Below are 17,322 nucleotides of genomic sequence, written 5' to 3' on the forward strand. Positions count from 1 at the left end.
GAAGTTCTTGGAAGCACAGTCAGAGCAAGAAACCTGAGCTCAGTAAACCAGAGCACACTTTCCTTGCAACTGAATCCTTAAGTGTCCTGGTTCAGTCAAAAGGTTCAGTGAAAAATTAGAGCCTGACAAACACAAATTCACTCCCAAGCAGTTGGTATCTTTATTTGCATGTGAGATTTTATGGTCAGACAGCTTGCTGAGTTATAAAGGAATTTTTACTGCCAACATTTTGTTACCATCATTAATTATATTTTGTGTCAATTCTAATTGTTTGATTTTGTTTTCAAGACAGGTTCTTCATGCCGAAATCTAATTCTGCCTTTCTGCAAAGCTGCACAGCTCCACAACCATAACTGTAAATGTATGAAGGCAGCACAGCTTTTCTGTTCTTCTGTGCAACAACATTTGAAAGAGAACCATTTTCTTTTCCATATTTCCTTTTGGTTTTCTCTTTGTGTCTAGTTTGGTACCAGCATGTATAATTCAATTAGCATAGATTGCACCCCATGTAACTACAGATAAACTTGTCCTGATGCCTATGAGACTTCTGGCTTTGATGGGACAGCTGAATCCAGCATCTTGAAATCACTGCTGGCAGCTGACAGGGATGGCAGTTTTGTCTCCAAGATCAGGCCTGAGGTTTTGTGCCAAACTGATCACTAATTCACAGCTATGGCACATTGCCAAATTCAGAACCTGTAATTTGAAATTTATTATTTACTATTTCTCTGCTTACAAGGTGTCCAGCTGCAGTAGCTGGTGAAATATAATTACTATCAAAACCCCTGAACCTTCTGTTATGTCTGACTTTGGTCAAAGGCTTCTAAATCTTTCCACTGAGTTATATAACACAACAGGCTATTTATAGCAGCCCACTGCAGGAGAGTCCTAGCGTTAGCTATGAGCTGATAATGGTTATCGAATGAACAAATATGCCCAGCTGTGCTTCAAATTTCACCTTAAGCTATGCGCAAATTCAGTGAGTAGGAAAATTATCAATTGATGGAAAAAGAAATCTTTGGCATTAATGGCATTGAGAGGATAAAAAGCCTGTTGCTACTGTGTGGTTTCTCACCACTATCATGTCACTAAACTGGGCAGCATGTAAAGACAGAGAGGACTAGAAAGCCCCCACTGGCAGTTCACAGCCCACCAGGCATTGTCAGCTTGAGGATTAGGGTACCACAGTCACACAGGCTGTGGTTTGACAGTGTGTTGTTTTCAACAGCAACATCAGCATCAGCTGTACATGCCTCTGTCTTCCTCATCCCAAAGTGCAACATGCAGGACTTTTTAAAGTCTGAAACAGTTTTATAAAACAATTTATTCTCGAGTCTCAAGAAGAGCTGTGAGAGGGAAGTTTACTGCTATGTGGGGCTGCCTTTAAGCTCTGGGAGTATTGGGAAGGAGTGTTACTCCTGTGTATCAACCAAAACTAACACAGCTGCCAAACCACTGTGAATGTCTGACATGGCAAAGGAAATACCAGTTTATATTACAGGATAAGCATTAGGTGCAGGCAATACACTCTCAATGCACTCCAGTTACTAAATGGGCCTGTGAAATTCTGCTGGGCTGTCCTCAGAATCCCTCCAGCAGTGTCACACTGCCTTATGCTGCTGCCTCTGACCTCCTCCTGCCCCTGAAACTCCGCCACTCTGGCCCACTGGTGCCAGTCCCTGATGGACTTCACCTGATGAGTGTCTTAGGATCACAGGTCATTGATGTGGAAGACATCTGGAAGAGATCGTATTTTCAGAAAAAAAGGATGCTTATTTAGACTCTTTCACATTTCACATTAGAAACTCTGAACCTGAAGTGGCCCAATAGTCAAGTTACCCCCAAGCTGCAGGCTAAGCCTTCCAAGAGAAAATAGCACAGGACTTAAGTTACTAAGATTCTCAAGTTACTTCTTTCTGTTGTACACCAAATGTTAGTTAGGACTGTAAGCACAGAAACCCATTTATTAGCTATCTGAGAGATCACATTTTCTTTCTGGAACAATTTTGGGGAAGGAAATTCAATACAATTCTTCTCATTTCAGCTAAACAGGGAAATGCCACACCTAATGAATTTCAATGGCATTCCTGACTCTGGCAAAAGATCTATTCATGAAATTTAGAAGTTAGGAAACACTGTATGTTGGAGGAATTTTCCACTGTCCCACCCATTTCTTCTGAAAAATTTACTTTCAAGCTGTGAAGGGTAAGTATAACAATCTATCAGAAATAGCATTTAACTAATTGTAATTTGCTGCATCATGTTTATTTATAAAATTCTTCAAGAAGTGGGTGTGCATCTTTCCCAGCCCACTATATTTCTGAAGCCTTTGTCATTTTCTGTACTGCCTAACTTCAGGACCTTTCTGCTTTCAGGAAGGACTAAGTGCAAGCATTTCTTCTGTGCAGCTTAGATGTATCCAAACACTGTACTGTCTAGATCAGTGCATCTGGTATCCTATGTCCAGCAGTGACCATCACCAAACAATTCTGGTCAATATATCCAGAAATGGAATAATAACCAGATGAAAAAGGAACTTTCTCCATAGTTTTCATAAATTAGGACAATGGTTCCCAGACTTTTCCCAAGGTTGCTGCCCACACTACCTGTGTCCCATCCCATCTCCCTGCTGTCATGCCCATTGAGCCAGGCCACCTTCTCTTTGCTTCCTTCCCAGTGCTCTCTCATAACCCCAGCAGCTGCTTTTCCCTCTCTCCCTTCTCCTCATTCCCCCACTCTAATGACTTCATAAATTTGTTGCGATTTCCCCAGTTTTGTTTTCAACCAAAGACAAGTGTGGAACACTGGGGCTGACACAAAACTCACAGATGTTCTCAGATTGACAGTTCACACAGACTTCACATTGGTTTTTAAATTCCTACTTAGCCCACAGCCTCTGGGAGATACTGTAGCAACTAGTTTCACTGGGTAAACAGACAGTGTAAACACAAGTTTTGATGTCAGTTTTAAACCGTGTCTAGTGATTTCACTACATGATGACACAGGGTAAACAGGAGCCAAGTTCTTTTTATAAACTGTATTTGCAAGTGCTGTATCATGAGAAGGAAAAAAAAATGTAATCATTCCAGAATATTTAAATATATTAATATTAGCTCATGGTAATCTTTTCATGAACTTTATTTTTTTTAACTGATGAGATTATGTTCTCTTGTTTTCAAAAGAATAATTGTTCAATGCAAAGATTAAGATATTTTTAAATACAATCACAACTCTACTGCACTGGGACAGCATCACTCTCCTAAAATAGTTTTTCTTTCTCCAGTTTTTTCACATTGCTGCAGTTGCCATAGACAAAGAATATGGAACTAAACATCCATGGCAAATCATAGCACCACATATCTGAAATAAGCTAAATTGAGAAAGCAAAATTCAAATCTACCCAACACAGCTGCTGAGCCATAACTTCCCTGTTTTGCATGTCTAGAGGTAGGCTTCAAGAGGCTGCATATTCAGACCAACCATATGACTAGTGGGGGACTTCAGACAAGTACACAGGGCTACCAACAGGTGCCAACTTGTTTGGGAAAGATGTTTGAGATTTATAGCTGATAAATAAACAGTGCATACAAAAGTAAATTAAGTTCTAGGAGAAAGAAATCACACCATTAAAAAAAAATTAAAAATCAGTTTGTTTGCAAAAACACATACATGCAAAGGTATCTTACAACACAGAATCAACTCCGTGACTGCTGCACTAACCTGTGAGGCAATATCTGTTCTCCAAACTGTTACTGGTTCTGAGTAAAAACTCACTGTCCTGTCAATCCTGTTGTCTCTCAGTAAAAAGAAAATTGTTAAGTTGCTGTCAACAGCACCACTCATCATTTTCTACAGCACCACAGCACACACTGGCAGAATAATAATCCATAATATGCTCAGGGTTTAAGTGCATGATCAGTATATCAGTCATGGAACAAGTGTGGAGAAACTTCCTTCTGTTTATATTATTATATAAATATAAATCAAAAATTTCAGTTTTCCTGAGGATTTTAATTAAAATCACATTTCTGTATGAAGCAGCTTTATGAAATCTCTCTTAAAATCATGGCAGTTGATCCCCAAAGCCTTTTTCTCACTGCACAAGAACCTCACTGTTACATCCAAGACCCCATCACTCCCTTGCCAAATATGTCAGCAAAGGGCAATGCCAGCATTTGGACTATTGCCTCAAAACTCCTGGAGCTGTGTCCTTCACAATCATCAGTGGCCATTTTGGGAGCTGTCAAAACAGGACTGAAAATGTTATAAAAAGCATTTGCAAACTACCAGAACTACTGAGTATTTCTTCAGGTGCAGGTATAAGAAGCAGGTATAAGGGACAGAAGACAGTCAGCAGGCAGAGGATGTCAGAGGATGTCCTTTAAAAAGTTGTACCCTTAAAAAAGTAGGAAAAAGAAAACAATATGGATTTTATTTCATGCCAGCATATCCACCATATTTCAGTGATAGCAGATGTAATACTGACTGGTTCCTCAGGTGAGGGGGATGATGTGGGAGCAGAGGACTCTGGTGGGAGAGCTGAAAGGCAGTGTGGCAGCTGTGGGTGAGGGGCTGTGCTCACTGGCCAAACAACACTTGGCAGAGGGATGCGAGCAGAGGTTGGACTTTACAACAACTGCAATGTATTCCCACCCTGCAGAGAAACAGCTCTGGCACGGTCATTTCTGCTACAGACACTGTGGCAGTGACTGGGGAATGGACCTCAAGAAGCAGTGAGTCTTGGAATACCCACCAAGCCCTGCAGCTGGCCCAGTCCAGTAGCCCATGGTTGGAACCTGTTGAGCTGGATGCTCATGCCACCCACATGAATTCCAGCTGCCACAGAAAACCAGATTCTTTCACACTGCACACAGTCCCCGCCCACAGTCCTTGTTTTCCTGCAAACACTTTGTACCACTGTTCTCCACTCTGTAAAGCCCTCATTTGACCCTCCCTTTGGATTGGTTGTCTATTACTTGTACCTCTTTCTTTTCATGTGAGTGACACATTTCATGACAGAGTGTCACAGATATAGCCTTTGAAAAGCAGCCCCCTCTCAAACAATATTTAGCAACTGCTTCTAGATGTAGAGTGGGAGTCAGGATCTGTACATTCTGTATCACCATAACAGGAAGCACTTGCTAGGAAAGGATGAAATCCCTTACATCCTCTAGTGCTCAAATTATCTGTAATGCTCGGATGATTAGATACCAGACCTTAGTGCTTAAGTGCTTGTGAATAGTGCTTTGATAAAGAAGCGAAATAAAATCATCTTCCCAGTAACCTCTATATTTGGACTCTGTCTTTTGCAGAAGCTGAATCATGAACTACTTCACTCTCTGACACGCAATACAGAACATGCTAATAATACTGTCTGCAGGTGATAACAGTGGATGACTAAATCAGCAAGCATGGAAGGCACTAGAGAAGAAGGTAGAGGCTATAAAAAGTCTGTAAAAGTGTGCAGGCAACACCCTTTAGTTTGTTTAACATTGAGTACATACAGGGCATGGGCCAAGTTTTATTTTTTATATATACTTTAGGCCCTTTTTAGTTTCTTAGAGAAAATGGATGTCTAAAGAATGGTCAAGTATATATCAGATCTAAAACACAACAACAATGTAACAGACACCTGGTATATGTTGTTTAAATATTTGGTTACAGGAAAGGAGATTTCAACCCACTCTCTTTTGATTTGAGTCCTTTGAAGCTGTGTTATGCTGGAGACCATTAAACAGTACTGTATTTTCTCTTGATCATTTCAGGTCATTGCTAAATTATATTAACTCCTTTCAACTAATCCTTTTCTTTTGTTTTGCCCATTACAAAAGTGTACTGGTTGGTCCTGTACATCACCAAAACAGATGTCCATGCAGCATGAACTTTATTCTTATAAAGGATGGATTAGACATAAATGTCACACTTCTTTTAAAAAGTTTAAATTAACTAATCAACTGCTGAAAACTGAACAGGTAATACTATTTATATAAGACAATGCTCACCTTCCTTCCCAAAACTCAACATGAATTCTCATTCTGATATATAGAAACACACTGATTGCTAGCAGTTACCTTGTAGACAGCAATCCATGTCTCTCAAACTTACAGAACTTAAATTTTCTCTGTAAATGAACCTAAATCAACTCTTTGGTATAGTCATACTGATGTCTGCATTTCAAGGGCAGTATGAGCCACCTGATAGCATTTCATCAGCATGAAATCAGTGATCCTCCCACTTGTGTATCCAGCAATAAAGGCCAACCCAGACACTTCCTACACCTCGACTGAGTCAAGTTAACACTGATTCTATACAGATAAACAGGAAGTTTGCAACTTAGGTGGTATTTCAAAAAACTAGACAAAGATGGAGATCACTGATTTCACATTTAGAGTGTACAAAATATCATGACGCCTGGTGCCATTCTAGAACATCTTTTCAGATTTTCACCTGAATTTCTCAGCAATGTAGTCTTTCTTTTCTCAGTCTTTTGAAGCACCTTGGCAAGAAAATATCCCCAGAAAGCATATTGGGAGTGTTATAGAACCATCTCATCTGCTTTCCTGAGTGCACAGGACCCAGCTGGAAGTTTGCAGCCAGTTCAACAATTCAGTCACAAAGCATCACTGTTTTAGATGTAATAAGTCACTTGCAGGTCAATCTCACCATTTGATCTCTTCAGTTACTCAAGTTAATATCCGTTTCAGGTTTAAATGTTCAGATCTCATTTTAACTTCTACCTTCTTAACTCTCTTCCTTATGCTTATAAAGCCAGACATATAATCATGCTTCTATTCCAAGAGTCCTGCATGGTAAAACTATCCAGGGTGGCACCTATTCCAAAAAATAAAGCTCCAACTGAGTTCCTACTATTAAAGAAATATCCTTTACAAATCTTCATATAAAAAGCTTACCTGGATCAATCAGTAGCAATATACTACAAAACTGTTACAACTCCTGTTGCCCTGTGCCAACTGTTAGATAAATAACACTTGTAAACCAAAATCTGCTACTAAATTTACATTTCCTAACTCTGGAATGTACAAAAAGTTTCCTAGAACTTTTTCTTATGAATTTGCATGTAGTCTTTTCTGTCACAGAGGAAGTGCACTCATTGACCTCTCTTCTGATCTGAAATTATTTCCACCATATAGAGTAGTAACTCTCTGTGTTTCCCTCAGGAATCAGGAATTATGACTTCCATCAGACAATTAAATTAGAAAACTCAAAGATTTGGAAATATGAGCTTAAATTGTCTGATCATAGATCATTCTAATAAACCGTGGAAAACAATCCTGTTTCTCTTCAGAAAGCAGAGCCTCTCAAAAGTAATTTCATGAGATGGTGGCAATTAGTCTCTTGTATCATTTAGGAAATGTGTCTCTTTTTAAATATGTCGTCCAGTCAGGAAGAAAAGTGGTCTGTCCTCTTTTGCATTGGCAGTCTGGAATTCATCCCGCAGTCGGAACTGCCACTCATCTTCCAGCTCCAGCCGGACAACAGTCTGACGAAGAGAATTGCGATCTTGGCAAATCACACACAGGGTGGCACCTAAGCAACGGTGAAACAGAAACTCACATAAGTATCCCCTTCATTCCCAGAGCATCCAGCTCCCACCAACCTTTGGCATGTAGAACTCCACCACTTTCACATCAGGAGTTACAAATGGGTTTGGGAGAAAATTAAGCTGCTCAAGTCAGACTGAGGAGAGCTACATTCAGCTCCCTATTTGTCAGGAGCTTCTTGTGTAACTTGAAGTATGTAGTTTCACCTAGTAAACAGGACTAACAGTACTTTCCCTACTCTTTAGGGTAAGGAAGGATAAAACTGACAGGTAGTGAAGGTAGTGATGGGTCCCAGCACCAACAAGATAAACAAGATAAAGCCCTACAGCTATTCCTGTTTTAGCCCTTCTCATCATTACCTTTGTTGAGTGAAACCCTCACTCAGCAAAACACAAAAGTCAATCACTGTGACGGCTGACTAAGCTCTTTGTGCTTTGCTGGCCAGAAATGATATAAAACTACTCACAAACTTTCAGTGGTTTTTGGATGGGTATGCTAATGTGCTGCCAATGACAATCTGGCCTATATGGCTATGGACGCAGGCAAAACCAAAATGCCAAAGTGAAAAATATCATATATTTTAGTCACAAGTACCAAATGTCCTGACTGACATGCTGATACTATTTTAACTTGCATGGATGGCTTCCTGGCTTCTGAGAAAAATGCTCAATTAAGAAGAAATAATTACCCAGCCAGCATTCAGTAATCTGAATAGGAGATAGTGAGGTAAGTGGAAAGGCCCAAGACAAAAAATAAAGCTGTCAATATAATAAAAAGAAACAAGACTGGCAGTCATGTGGTGTTTAGTGCTCATGTGGACAGTTCAAAAATCAAGTACACTGCCAGGGGAGGTGGAGAAATCCCAAAGCAAATACACTTTGTGCTACATTCTATAAACATTGCCTGGTTTATGCAAAATAAGACTGACTGACAGCCTCTGTGTTAACTGCAACAGAGAACACGGCAGTTCATAACAACTCTGCTGGTTTCAAGAGGCACTAAACCACAGTGCTCTTCTTCCAGTGACAGTTATAGCTGTGAGTGAAACAAGTCCCCAGAGCACTAAATGCCTAAGATAGAAGCAGAACGATCCAAAAGAAGTCTGCAATGTGACTGCCTGCAATGTAAGTGGAAGTTAGTTGTCTCCTCTGCAATACACCATCAAAAGAATTACATGGAGAAGCTGGTTATTAGGAATAGATTTTAAATGAGCCAGCTTCTATTTCAAAAAATAGTAATTAGATTTGGGATAGAGACTTGACCATAATCCAATTTTTATCATAAATTAGAAAACCTGGACAAACACAACAAATAAATGCTTAATGCATAAATCTACAATATTCCATTTTCAAGCATAAAGTAAGGAGTTGTGTACATACATGAAGCATAATGATATGGACCCAACATTCCTCCCCACTTAGAAATGTGCAGAACTTATAGCACTATTATATACCAGTTTACTACAATACAGAGCCAGCATGATCAAGCATCAAAGTCGTGAGGGGCATATAAAGATGAATATGAATACATGCACATACATATACATTTCGACATAAAACAGATTTTCCCCAGGTTCCCAGAGACCATGTCATCCAATTCTTTGCAATAAAGTTATTGCAGCTCACCTTTAAGAAAATGAAACTTCTTCAAAAAGCTAGCTACAACAAAGGAGTCACAGAGGTACAGCAGGAGACCACTGAATGTCAAACCAGAAGAACTGATATTCAGAGAATGAGGCCGAGAACTCATGTAGCAAACTGCAATCTGATTGGAAGAGGTTGAGGAAAAAAAATTAGCATTTTTCGAGCTTCTATATAGGGCTAAGACTTGATATCAAGCTTCCAGTATCTTCACCTGATTCAAATTCAGACTTGCTTTCCAAATCCAAATATTGTGAACTATACAGTTCTTTCCAAGATATTTCTCTACTTATTAAAAATATATATAAAGCATTATTCGTAACTATGTATTAGTTGCTACTATTCATCACTCTTATTTATCATGAGGTTTAGATGTGATAGTTTGAAAGCTGCAGTAAGAATAGCTCCCCACAACCATAATACTGTGACCTGTCCAGCAAATTTTATTTATATGTGAGTAAATACAGTAACCATGCAGTCAGAGACGAAAAGAACCCTTATAAATTCCAAATCTCATTTACATTACAACAGGATTACTCAAGTCAGTAGAGGTGGGCATATACATGAATGCATGAGGTTTCCTCTTGTCTATTTTGTTTTTATGGCTACTCTCAAAATCCCCTAGGAACGGGGAATATTTATAGCACTCTTTAAAGATTTGTAAATTTAAATTGAGGAATCTTCCATGCAAGAGTTTGTTTTCGAAGTGTCACTGTACTACTTAGTTGGGGCAGATCCTCATCTGGCATAAATCACATTGTTCAGTGGAGGAATATTGAACCACAGTAACTGAGATTCTGACCCAGGATGCCTAATTCCATATTCCTTCAATCCTATTGTATCATATTCCAGCTCATATAGAGCTGAAAGTATGGAAAGGAGGAAGACAGTAACAGTATAACACCCTTCCATAGTTTGTTTTCCCAAATGGTGGGAACCTAGGCCTGTAAGAACTCAGCAAGAAAGAAAATGAAAAGAATGTTCAGAATGTTCTGGAAGCAGCATATATGGGAAGCTCATTACACAGTTACTTTGTACAGAACTTTAGTAAACTCAGCAAGACTGAATTTCATTTAGTATTCAAGTCAGGTGAAGAGGTAAAAACAGTTTCTCTCTCCTGAACATCACCTTAGTATCACACTTCTATTTGACCTAATTTGAGTAGAAATATGACCTTGGCCTTAGATTCAAATGCATTAGAGAGAGCCAACAGCTCCTGAGATCTTATATCAGCTTCTCCCATTCTGCCTGTTTTTTGGTATTTGCTTCTCTGCTCATCTTATTAAACAAAAGTGAACTAAACCATTTGTATTTTCATTTATGCTTTCTAAGGGTTAGCCAGTATTTGTAAAACCTTCTTGTGGAAAAAATTCGCTGTAGAAAGAAACAAATAGCAGATTGAGAAAACACTTCTTGAAGAAAAATGTGCTCTGTATTAATTCAGAATCTCATATAATCCACAGACTATATTAGTATTTAGGAAAATTCTGGGACTGTTCTCCATGTACTTTACTTGAAGGCTCTGACAATACCTCTATGGGACTAAGAATGTGATTTTAACATTGTAGGGATCTAATACCTGATTCTTTAAAGGCTGTGTAACTACTATTAAGGAATGCATCAATGAACCCATCCAAAACATAGCCTATAAATTTCCAGAGCTGCTTGAAGACTATTTTGTTCAATACCTGTGGTCCTAAGTTAAGGTAACAGTCCACAGATAGCACTGGATGGCTGTAATTCTTCAGTGAGAGAGGGAAGAAGCGATGGCTGTGATACTGGAGATACTTTTCAAGGAGCAACTGAGCAGGTGCTGCCAAGAAGGTATGCTTGCTGTCAGGAGCACAAATGTACTGAGCAGGGGAGATTGAAACTGGAGTGTCAGATACCTATGAGGGAAAAATATTTCTGGTACACATCAATCTCGACCAATCAAATTGTACTTGTCTGAATTTTGGTTTGTATAAAACATGTCTCTATGCTAAAATTCTAAGATTTATATAACAAGCAAAATCATTCAGCCAAAAACATCTGCTACCAGAAAAGACTCAGAGTTTCATAGAATTATATTTATATTTGTAGTCTTTGAGGTTTCTTCTTTGAACTCAAAGTACTTCTACATATGAAGTCACATGAAGATGAGCAATTCAACAGCTATAGATAAAAAACATACAGTGAATTGTTACTTGGATCATAAACAGACACATAAGGGTTTTTCAAAGTTTTAAGGGAAGATTATTCAGTACAGGTTCATTTATGACAAAAATATCGTGGATTTCATAAATAAATAACTAAAAAAAGCCCTATGTGGCAGACATGTACCATTACACGCAACAGTAAATGCATCAAAGTACCTCAGGTCTCTTGGATAAAAAGTACTAAAAAGGAAAATGGAATTTTTACAGAAGGTCTCAGTTCCCACCTTAGACTTAATGTGAAAGGATCGTTGTCCTCCTACTGCAATTTGCTTTTTCATTACATTGAAGTGATTGAACCGACAGATGAGAAGGCCAGCACTGTGGACACGCAAGTTGAAGTCAACATCATCACACGTAAATCTGGAAAGAATAAAATCATAGCAAGTCAAAGGAATGTTTCTTATCACACACTGACAAATACAATCACTCAGGGTCTTTGATTAGCACCATAGAAAGGACAGGTGACAAACATGCTGACCTTCCACCAGTGCCTATCAGTCAGGGAAAGAGCTTTGCAATAATGAACAAGGCTAGAATGAGTTCAAGGAGATCAGAATGAGGAATGGAAGCACCTAGGGAAGGAAAGGACCAGAAACATAAAATGAAAAGGCAGTAAACTGCCAGGGAAAATACCTAGGAGTTAAAATATTTTCTTTGCCTCTTACTACAAAAATGCAGTTGTAAAAGATTGTTTCATATGTTACTACCCCAAATAAGATCAAGGAAATTATTTTCTTTGACTTCCAAGGAAATGAATGAGGCCCTACATTTGATTTGGCCAATGCACAAAAGTATCTGACCACTCATTTTGCTGTCAGAATACGAATATCCAGTAGTTTTTTCATTGTGCCTATACAGAAATGCCATTTTATGTTAGAGATGAAAGTTATTTGAAGACAAGAAATCTTTTCTTAATACACAAGAACCATTGAAACACGGGAAAATACTAAGCAGAAAGAGACCAAACATCCCTGAGCTAAATTTGAAAAATATAATGGAACAGAATAAAAGGTAAACTCCTAAAGCTGACTAAATTCAAATACTCTGGTGTTTGGAGAATTCTCTCAGGTCTCCATTTTGAAAATATTTATTACAAAGGAAACAGGATGACGTGCAGAACCATTGGACTGACATCCAGGGTGTTAATTTAAGAGTTCTGAGCAATTAGTGTGCCAGTTGATATCAGTGAGAAAAATGTGTCTTTGATCTTATCAACACCTAAATGATGATTTCATATCCCTGACTTTCAGTGTCTCTATGTTTTAAAATATACCTTTTTCCTTGCCAACCCAGGCTTGGAATGTCATACAATACTTCAGGCTTAACAGCACCCACACAAAGGATTAGGGTGAGCCATGTGTGGTTTAAAGACACGTGCAGGAAATGGGTGGTGTGATCTGGCATTCCTGACATTTTAACATTGCTGCCTGTACTCATAATATGACTTTGCTTTACTGTCATTGTCTTCATTAGCCCTTCATAATGCTCCATAAGATAATAGAGTCAGGCAGTCTGGGAGCACAGTTCTGTACTAGGAGATGCCCAGGGGCAAGTTTAAAACACTCTTTTAAAGTACCAGGCTGGTGACAGTAGAAATAAAAATCATCTCTATTCGCAAAATACTGAAAGCAGAATGCTTCTCTACAGTTATAAGTGAACTTGGACTTGAAAAGATATCTTCCTGAGTTAGGAGAGTTCTGAGAAGCTTGGTGACTGATGTTGTTACCTGAATTTTTAGATTATCTGGGGTGTCCCACATGGCTCATAGAAAAACAGGCATAGATTTCATGTCAGACCTGCCAGCCCCATATGGACATCTTACATATCCTGAGGTGCCTAAATTTCAGACAAGTGCCAGCTTTAGACAAGCAAATCTCATCTCTAGTGATACATACTTCATTTTGTTGTAATAAATTCTTGTCCCACAAAAGTGGGGCCAAACCCACAGTTTATTTCCCACAGATCAGTGAAATGCTGTAAGATTATGTACCTAGTGAATACCGTTGTGGTAACTGTGGTGATGCTGTGTATGACAAAATTATAATTTTATAAATCTTAAGTGGCACAATAAATGGGATTTCTGAGTCAGCTGAATGTGAGAAACAACCACCAATGTTAACAAGATTTATTTATTCTTGTCTTCTGATTTTCCTGATGAGCACACACATGGTAGCCTCCACTGCTGTGCTACTCAGGGTAAAAAGCCCAGGTATGTGTCAGAACAAGAATTGGTAATGCACCATTCATTCATACATCACTGTTTCCTTTGAAAGGGATTGCATACAAGCAGGCAGAAGGGGAAGTATGGCATTTACCAAAAGGTCACTTGGAGCAGACCAGTACTGCAGGGCACACTGCTGAGTATGTCTACCCTGTAATTCAAATATGACTCTTCTATTTGGAACTATGGAAACTAATGTCTTTTTCAAACTGACAACTTTTAGAAGGATCACTAGTAGGTAAACAAAATCTGTCTGCAACCCATTCACAACTTCCCTAAAAAACCAAGAGCTTTTGTAAAACTTCCTTTATTTGGCTCATTTTCTCTATTCAAAGGTGCTACTAATTCACTTACCTGTTCTGATTGTACTGTACATTCTGTGTCAGATCCACATTCAGCATAATGAAATCATGCACATGGCAGCAGGAGAATGGTTCCTTGAGTTCAGCACTGTTTGTTTTACTGGACCATTTTCTCATCCCAATTAAGGCATAATGAGTAACATTGGGAGTTGCTTCAATATTTTGTAGAATTTGCTTCAAGGAAACATTCCTTTCAGTCCACGTATAGTCACTACAATAATGACAAAAATGTGTTAATTTTAAAGTATACAGAGAATATTCAGAATCTCATTCAGCTGAAGACCAATTCTTAACAGTTAAAAGTTGTTATCAACGTCAGGTAAATAACTCCAGTGTTGTCTTACTTTATTGCATTTTTTTGTCTCTCACTTTTTCATCAAAACTTAAAATGAACTGGTGCTTATGTGGTGGGGGGACTGGTATGAAGACCTGAAACTTTGTCTAGAACTTTCAAAATAGTCAGATATTTAAACTTCTACAGTTATCTATTAATATTCCAATGAATCTGGGAGGGTTGCTGACTTCATGACATAACTTAAGCACAAAGTATTAAGATCCATCTAGCCCACCCTAAAGTCCATAAAACTCAGTTATCACTGAGTTTCATTCTCTCTGAAGGTTTGTTGTAAATCCTGCATAGCCCTGTTCTGGGAATAGATACAAATATCCAGTACAAACAACATTCCAAAGTAAAGGAAACAAAAATACTAGTTTGAGAACTTAGGGAGCTCATAAAGGAGCCACACAGACTGGGACTGACAAAAAAAGCCAAAGGAAATCAGTTGCACAATTTGCACAGAATTGTCTTTTAGCTTCCTTAGGAAAATCTGGTGAAAAATATACATGTGAATGCCCATACTTGTCCAGTGTATCAGGGATTGTTTACAGAGTCTGAAGTCTGCACCCCAAGTAACTCCAGCTTGAACCAGAGTCAAGCAAAACAGCAACGGCTGCAGGGCACATAAATCCTCAGGGAAAGGAGTGAAAAACAGGCACTACATTGTGTGCTATGTGAAGGCAGATGTCTAGGAAAGGACTGTTTGGCAGATATAACTCTCTGCTTGTACAGGGTAAAATTTGTAGTTTCCCAAACAAAATGTCAAAATTATAAGCAGTGAAAGGTCAAAAGAAATCAGCTGAGAAAGCATGTATTACTCTATTTACCTTTTTCTGTCTCCTGAACAATCAACTTCTACTGCATTCCACATAACACAGGAGTCATCTGAAATGACAATAAAAGGCCAAATATCCTGGGGCTTTATGCCCAGCTCCTCCTGCCGATTTCGTTCAAGCTCCAGGTTATGATAAGACAACTCTTTTATCAGGAAGTGTGCAGCACCTGAAACCAAGGACATAAACCATCAGGTTAAAAGTAGGGCAGAAATTGTTTGCTTTTAATTTGGAAGCCTTTGGAAGTGAGCATTTCTGCAGACAAGGGTATAAATCATCCTGAAGATTTTAATACCCCAATACTCCCCAAAGCCTACTTAGTTTGTCACTTGTAAAGCAAGTGACTTACAGAACCACATTGGGAAGCATGTAAAAATGAATTCTGACTTCTGCAGTAAAGATTTGCTAGTGTCTTAAGAGTTTAGTGACTAATTCTTTTAACTTGACATATATTGGGTCTCATATCATGCATAAGCATCCCTTAGTGCAAACAGCTAGAGATGCTGCCTGACCAGCTGAATGACATGGGAAATTTTCCCTGATGATTTAATTTGAATTTTTGTCACCACTACATATAAGTTGTTCCAGAAAGGCTGAATATTTCACAATGTTATATTAGCAGAACCTACCTAAAGGATGTCGTGGGGACAGCCCTTCCCAAATCTTCATTTGCGAAGCCAAGCCACACACACACACCTAAAGGATGTACCTAATAGGTGCATCACTGCCCATGCAAATAGCACATAACTTATTTTCATGAGGAAATAGAGCTGGTTACTCCATCTGAATTAACCTCAGCTCCTTTTTAAAATCAATAGAAGGAAATGAGCATTTCTAGGGTGCAATTCATTGAGCTTTCTTTAGGTGACCTGGATTCAGCTAATTGCATCTTCAACTGTGACTCGTTGTCTCCAAAGGGAATCCAAATCTCTAGATCAGACATGCTAGTTACCAGGTGTGTATCTACATTTCACTGTTGATAAACACCTCAAGGGTCCAAGTCATGTGTCTATATTTCTTAGAATTTTTTTTATACTTACCTACTCCTGCACTGTTGAAAATGCTTGGAAGAACAAGCATGATGTGGTTGGGCCAATACTTCTTATATATGGCCATTTCATATTCCTTGACAACTAAAACATGAAGATGACTGGCTCCATCCATTGCATGATATAAATTGAAAAGTCCATGTTCATGACGACCAGTGGTGGGCGTAAAAGTGGGGCTTTTTATGTAATCTTCACTCTGTAAGTAAAAACAAGTGTGAGTTTCTGTATTAACCTGGAGAGAGAAAAGAGGAAGTGAAACAGATTCTTCAGGAGACTAAATCAGATTCACTGACACTGGACAAACTAACACATTTTAAATTACCTTGATAGGAAAATAAACAACTTTCATAAGAGCTGGGAAAAAAGAAGTTCTATCACTTAGCTTATTCAATTGGTGAGCGTGTGGTAGAGTGGACAGGACTGCTAATCCTGACCTGTGAGTGCTCATGGACCTGGGGGCTACACCTGGAAAAGGATTTAGGTCCATATGACATAAGACAGTAAAAAACACCTTACTCCAAAACTCTTCTGACTGGACAGCTCCCAAACTTGAATGCATTGAAACTCTCCAGGTGTTTTCAAGCTTGGTAGTACAGTAAAAGCCCTGTTTCTACAGATGTCCAGGACTGTTTCAGTCTGGGAAACTGTTTATAGCCTGGTTCCTACTAAGGTCATTAATCACACGGAATGAAACTGTGCCTTTTTACAGAGGCTCTCTAAGGACCTGGCAATTAAGCACTCCAGAATTAGAACTGCCAAAGCCAAAAATGGTGCATTTGATGCCAGTGGAGTTCACAAAAAGGGAATTTGAAGTGGATCAAGAAAAATATTTTATAATGGTTTAATAATCTAGGTTTATAACCCGCTTCATTCTTCAATCTCACAGCAAGACTTCAGGCACTATTAAAAAAAAAGGAAAAGGGAGAATAAAAGGTTTTGGCAAAGCCTCAAAGCAGGTCAATGGCAGAAGAAGGTAGAGAATCCACAAGGACCCCATGCACAGTTCTAACTGTAGCCAAGCACAAGATTACTGGCTGAGGAAGAGCAGGAGATTTCACCCTCACATTGCACAGTTGCTGCTGTGTTGCTGCCTGATTTCTTCCATTTAAAACTTGAAGTG

At 38.8% G+C, this 17,322-nt stretch overlaps 1 protein-coding gene across 1 annotated transcript in view; it reads right to left on the reverse strand.

Annotated features, from left to right (window-relative positions):
* Window positions 1–7,246: 7,246 nt before the first annotated feature.
* Window positions 7,247–17,322, reverse strand: part of GREB1 (growth regulating estrogen receptor binding 1) — an 87,207-nt gene continuing 77,131 nt past the window's right edge. The window contains exons 27-33 of the mRNA XM_071547802.1: window positions 16,194–16,398; window positions 15,148–15,322; window positions 13,976–14,194; window positions 11,625–11,760; window positions 10,891–11,091; window positions 9,188–9,326; window positions 7,247–7,548 (exon numbers count right to left, since the gene is read on the reverse strand). Coding sequence (XP_071403903.1) covers window positions 7,385–7,548; window positions 9,188–9,326; window positions 10,891–11,091; window positions 11,625–11,760; window positions 13,976–14,194; window positions 15,148–15,322; window positions 16,194–16,398 — 1,239 coding nt within the window. The 3' untranslated portion in view covers window positions 7,247–7,384. The remainder of the gene's footprint in view (window positions 7,549–9,187; window positions 9,327–10,890; window positions 11,092–11,624; window positions 11,761–13,975; window positions 14,195–15,147; window positions 15,323–16,193; window positions 16,399–17,322) is intronic.

Source organism: Pithys albifrons, chromosome 2 (genome assembly GCF_047495875.1).
Source record: "Pithys albifrons albifrons isolate INPA30051 chromosome 2, PitAlb_v1, whole genome shotgun sequence".
In the NCBI taxonomy this organism is placed as follows: Eukaryota; Metazoa; Chordata; class Aves; order Passeriformes; family Thamnophilidae; genus Pithys; species Pithys albifrons.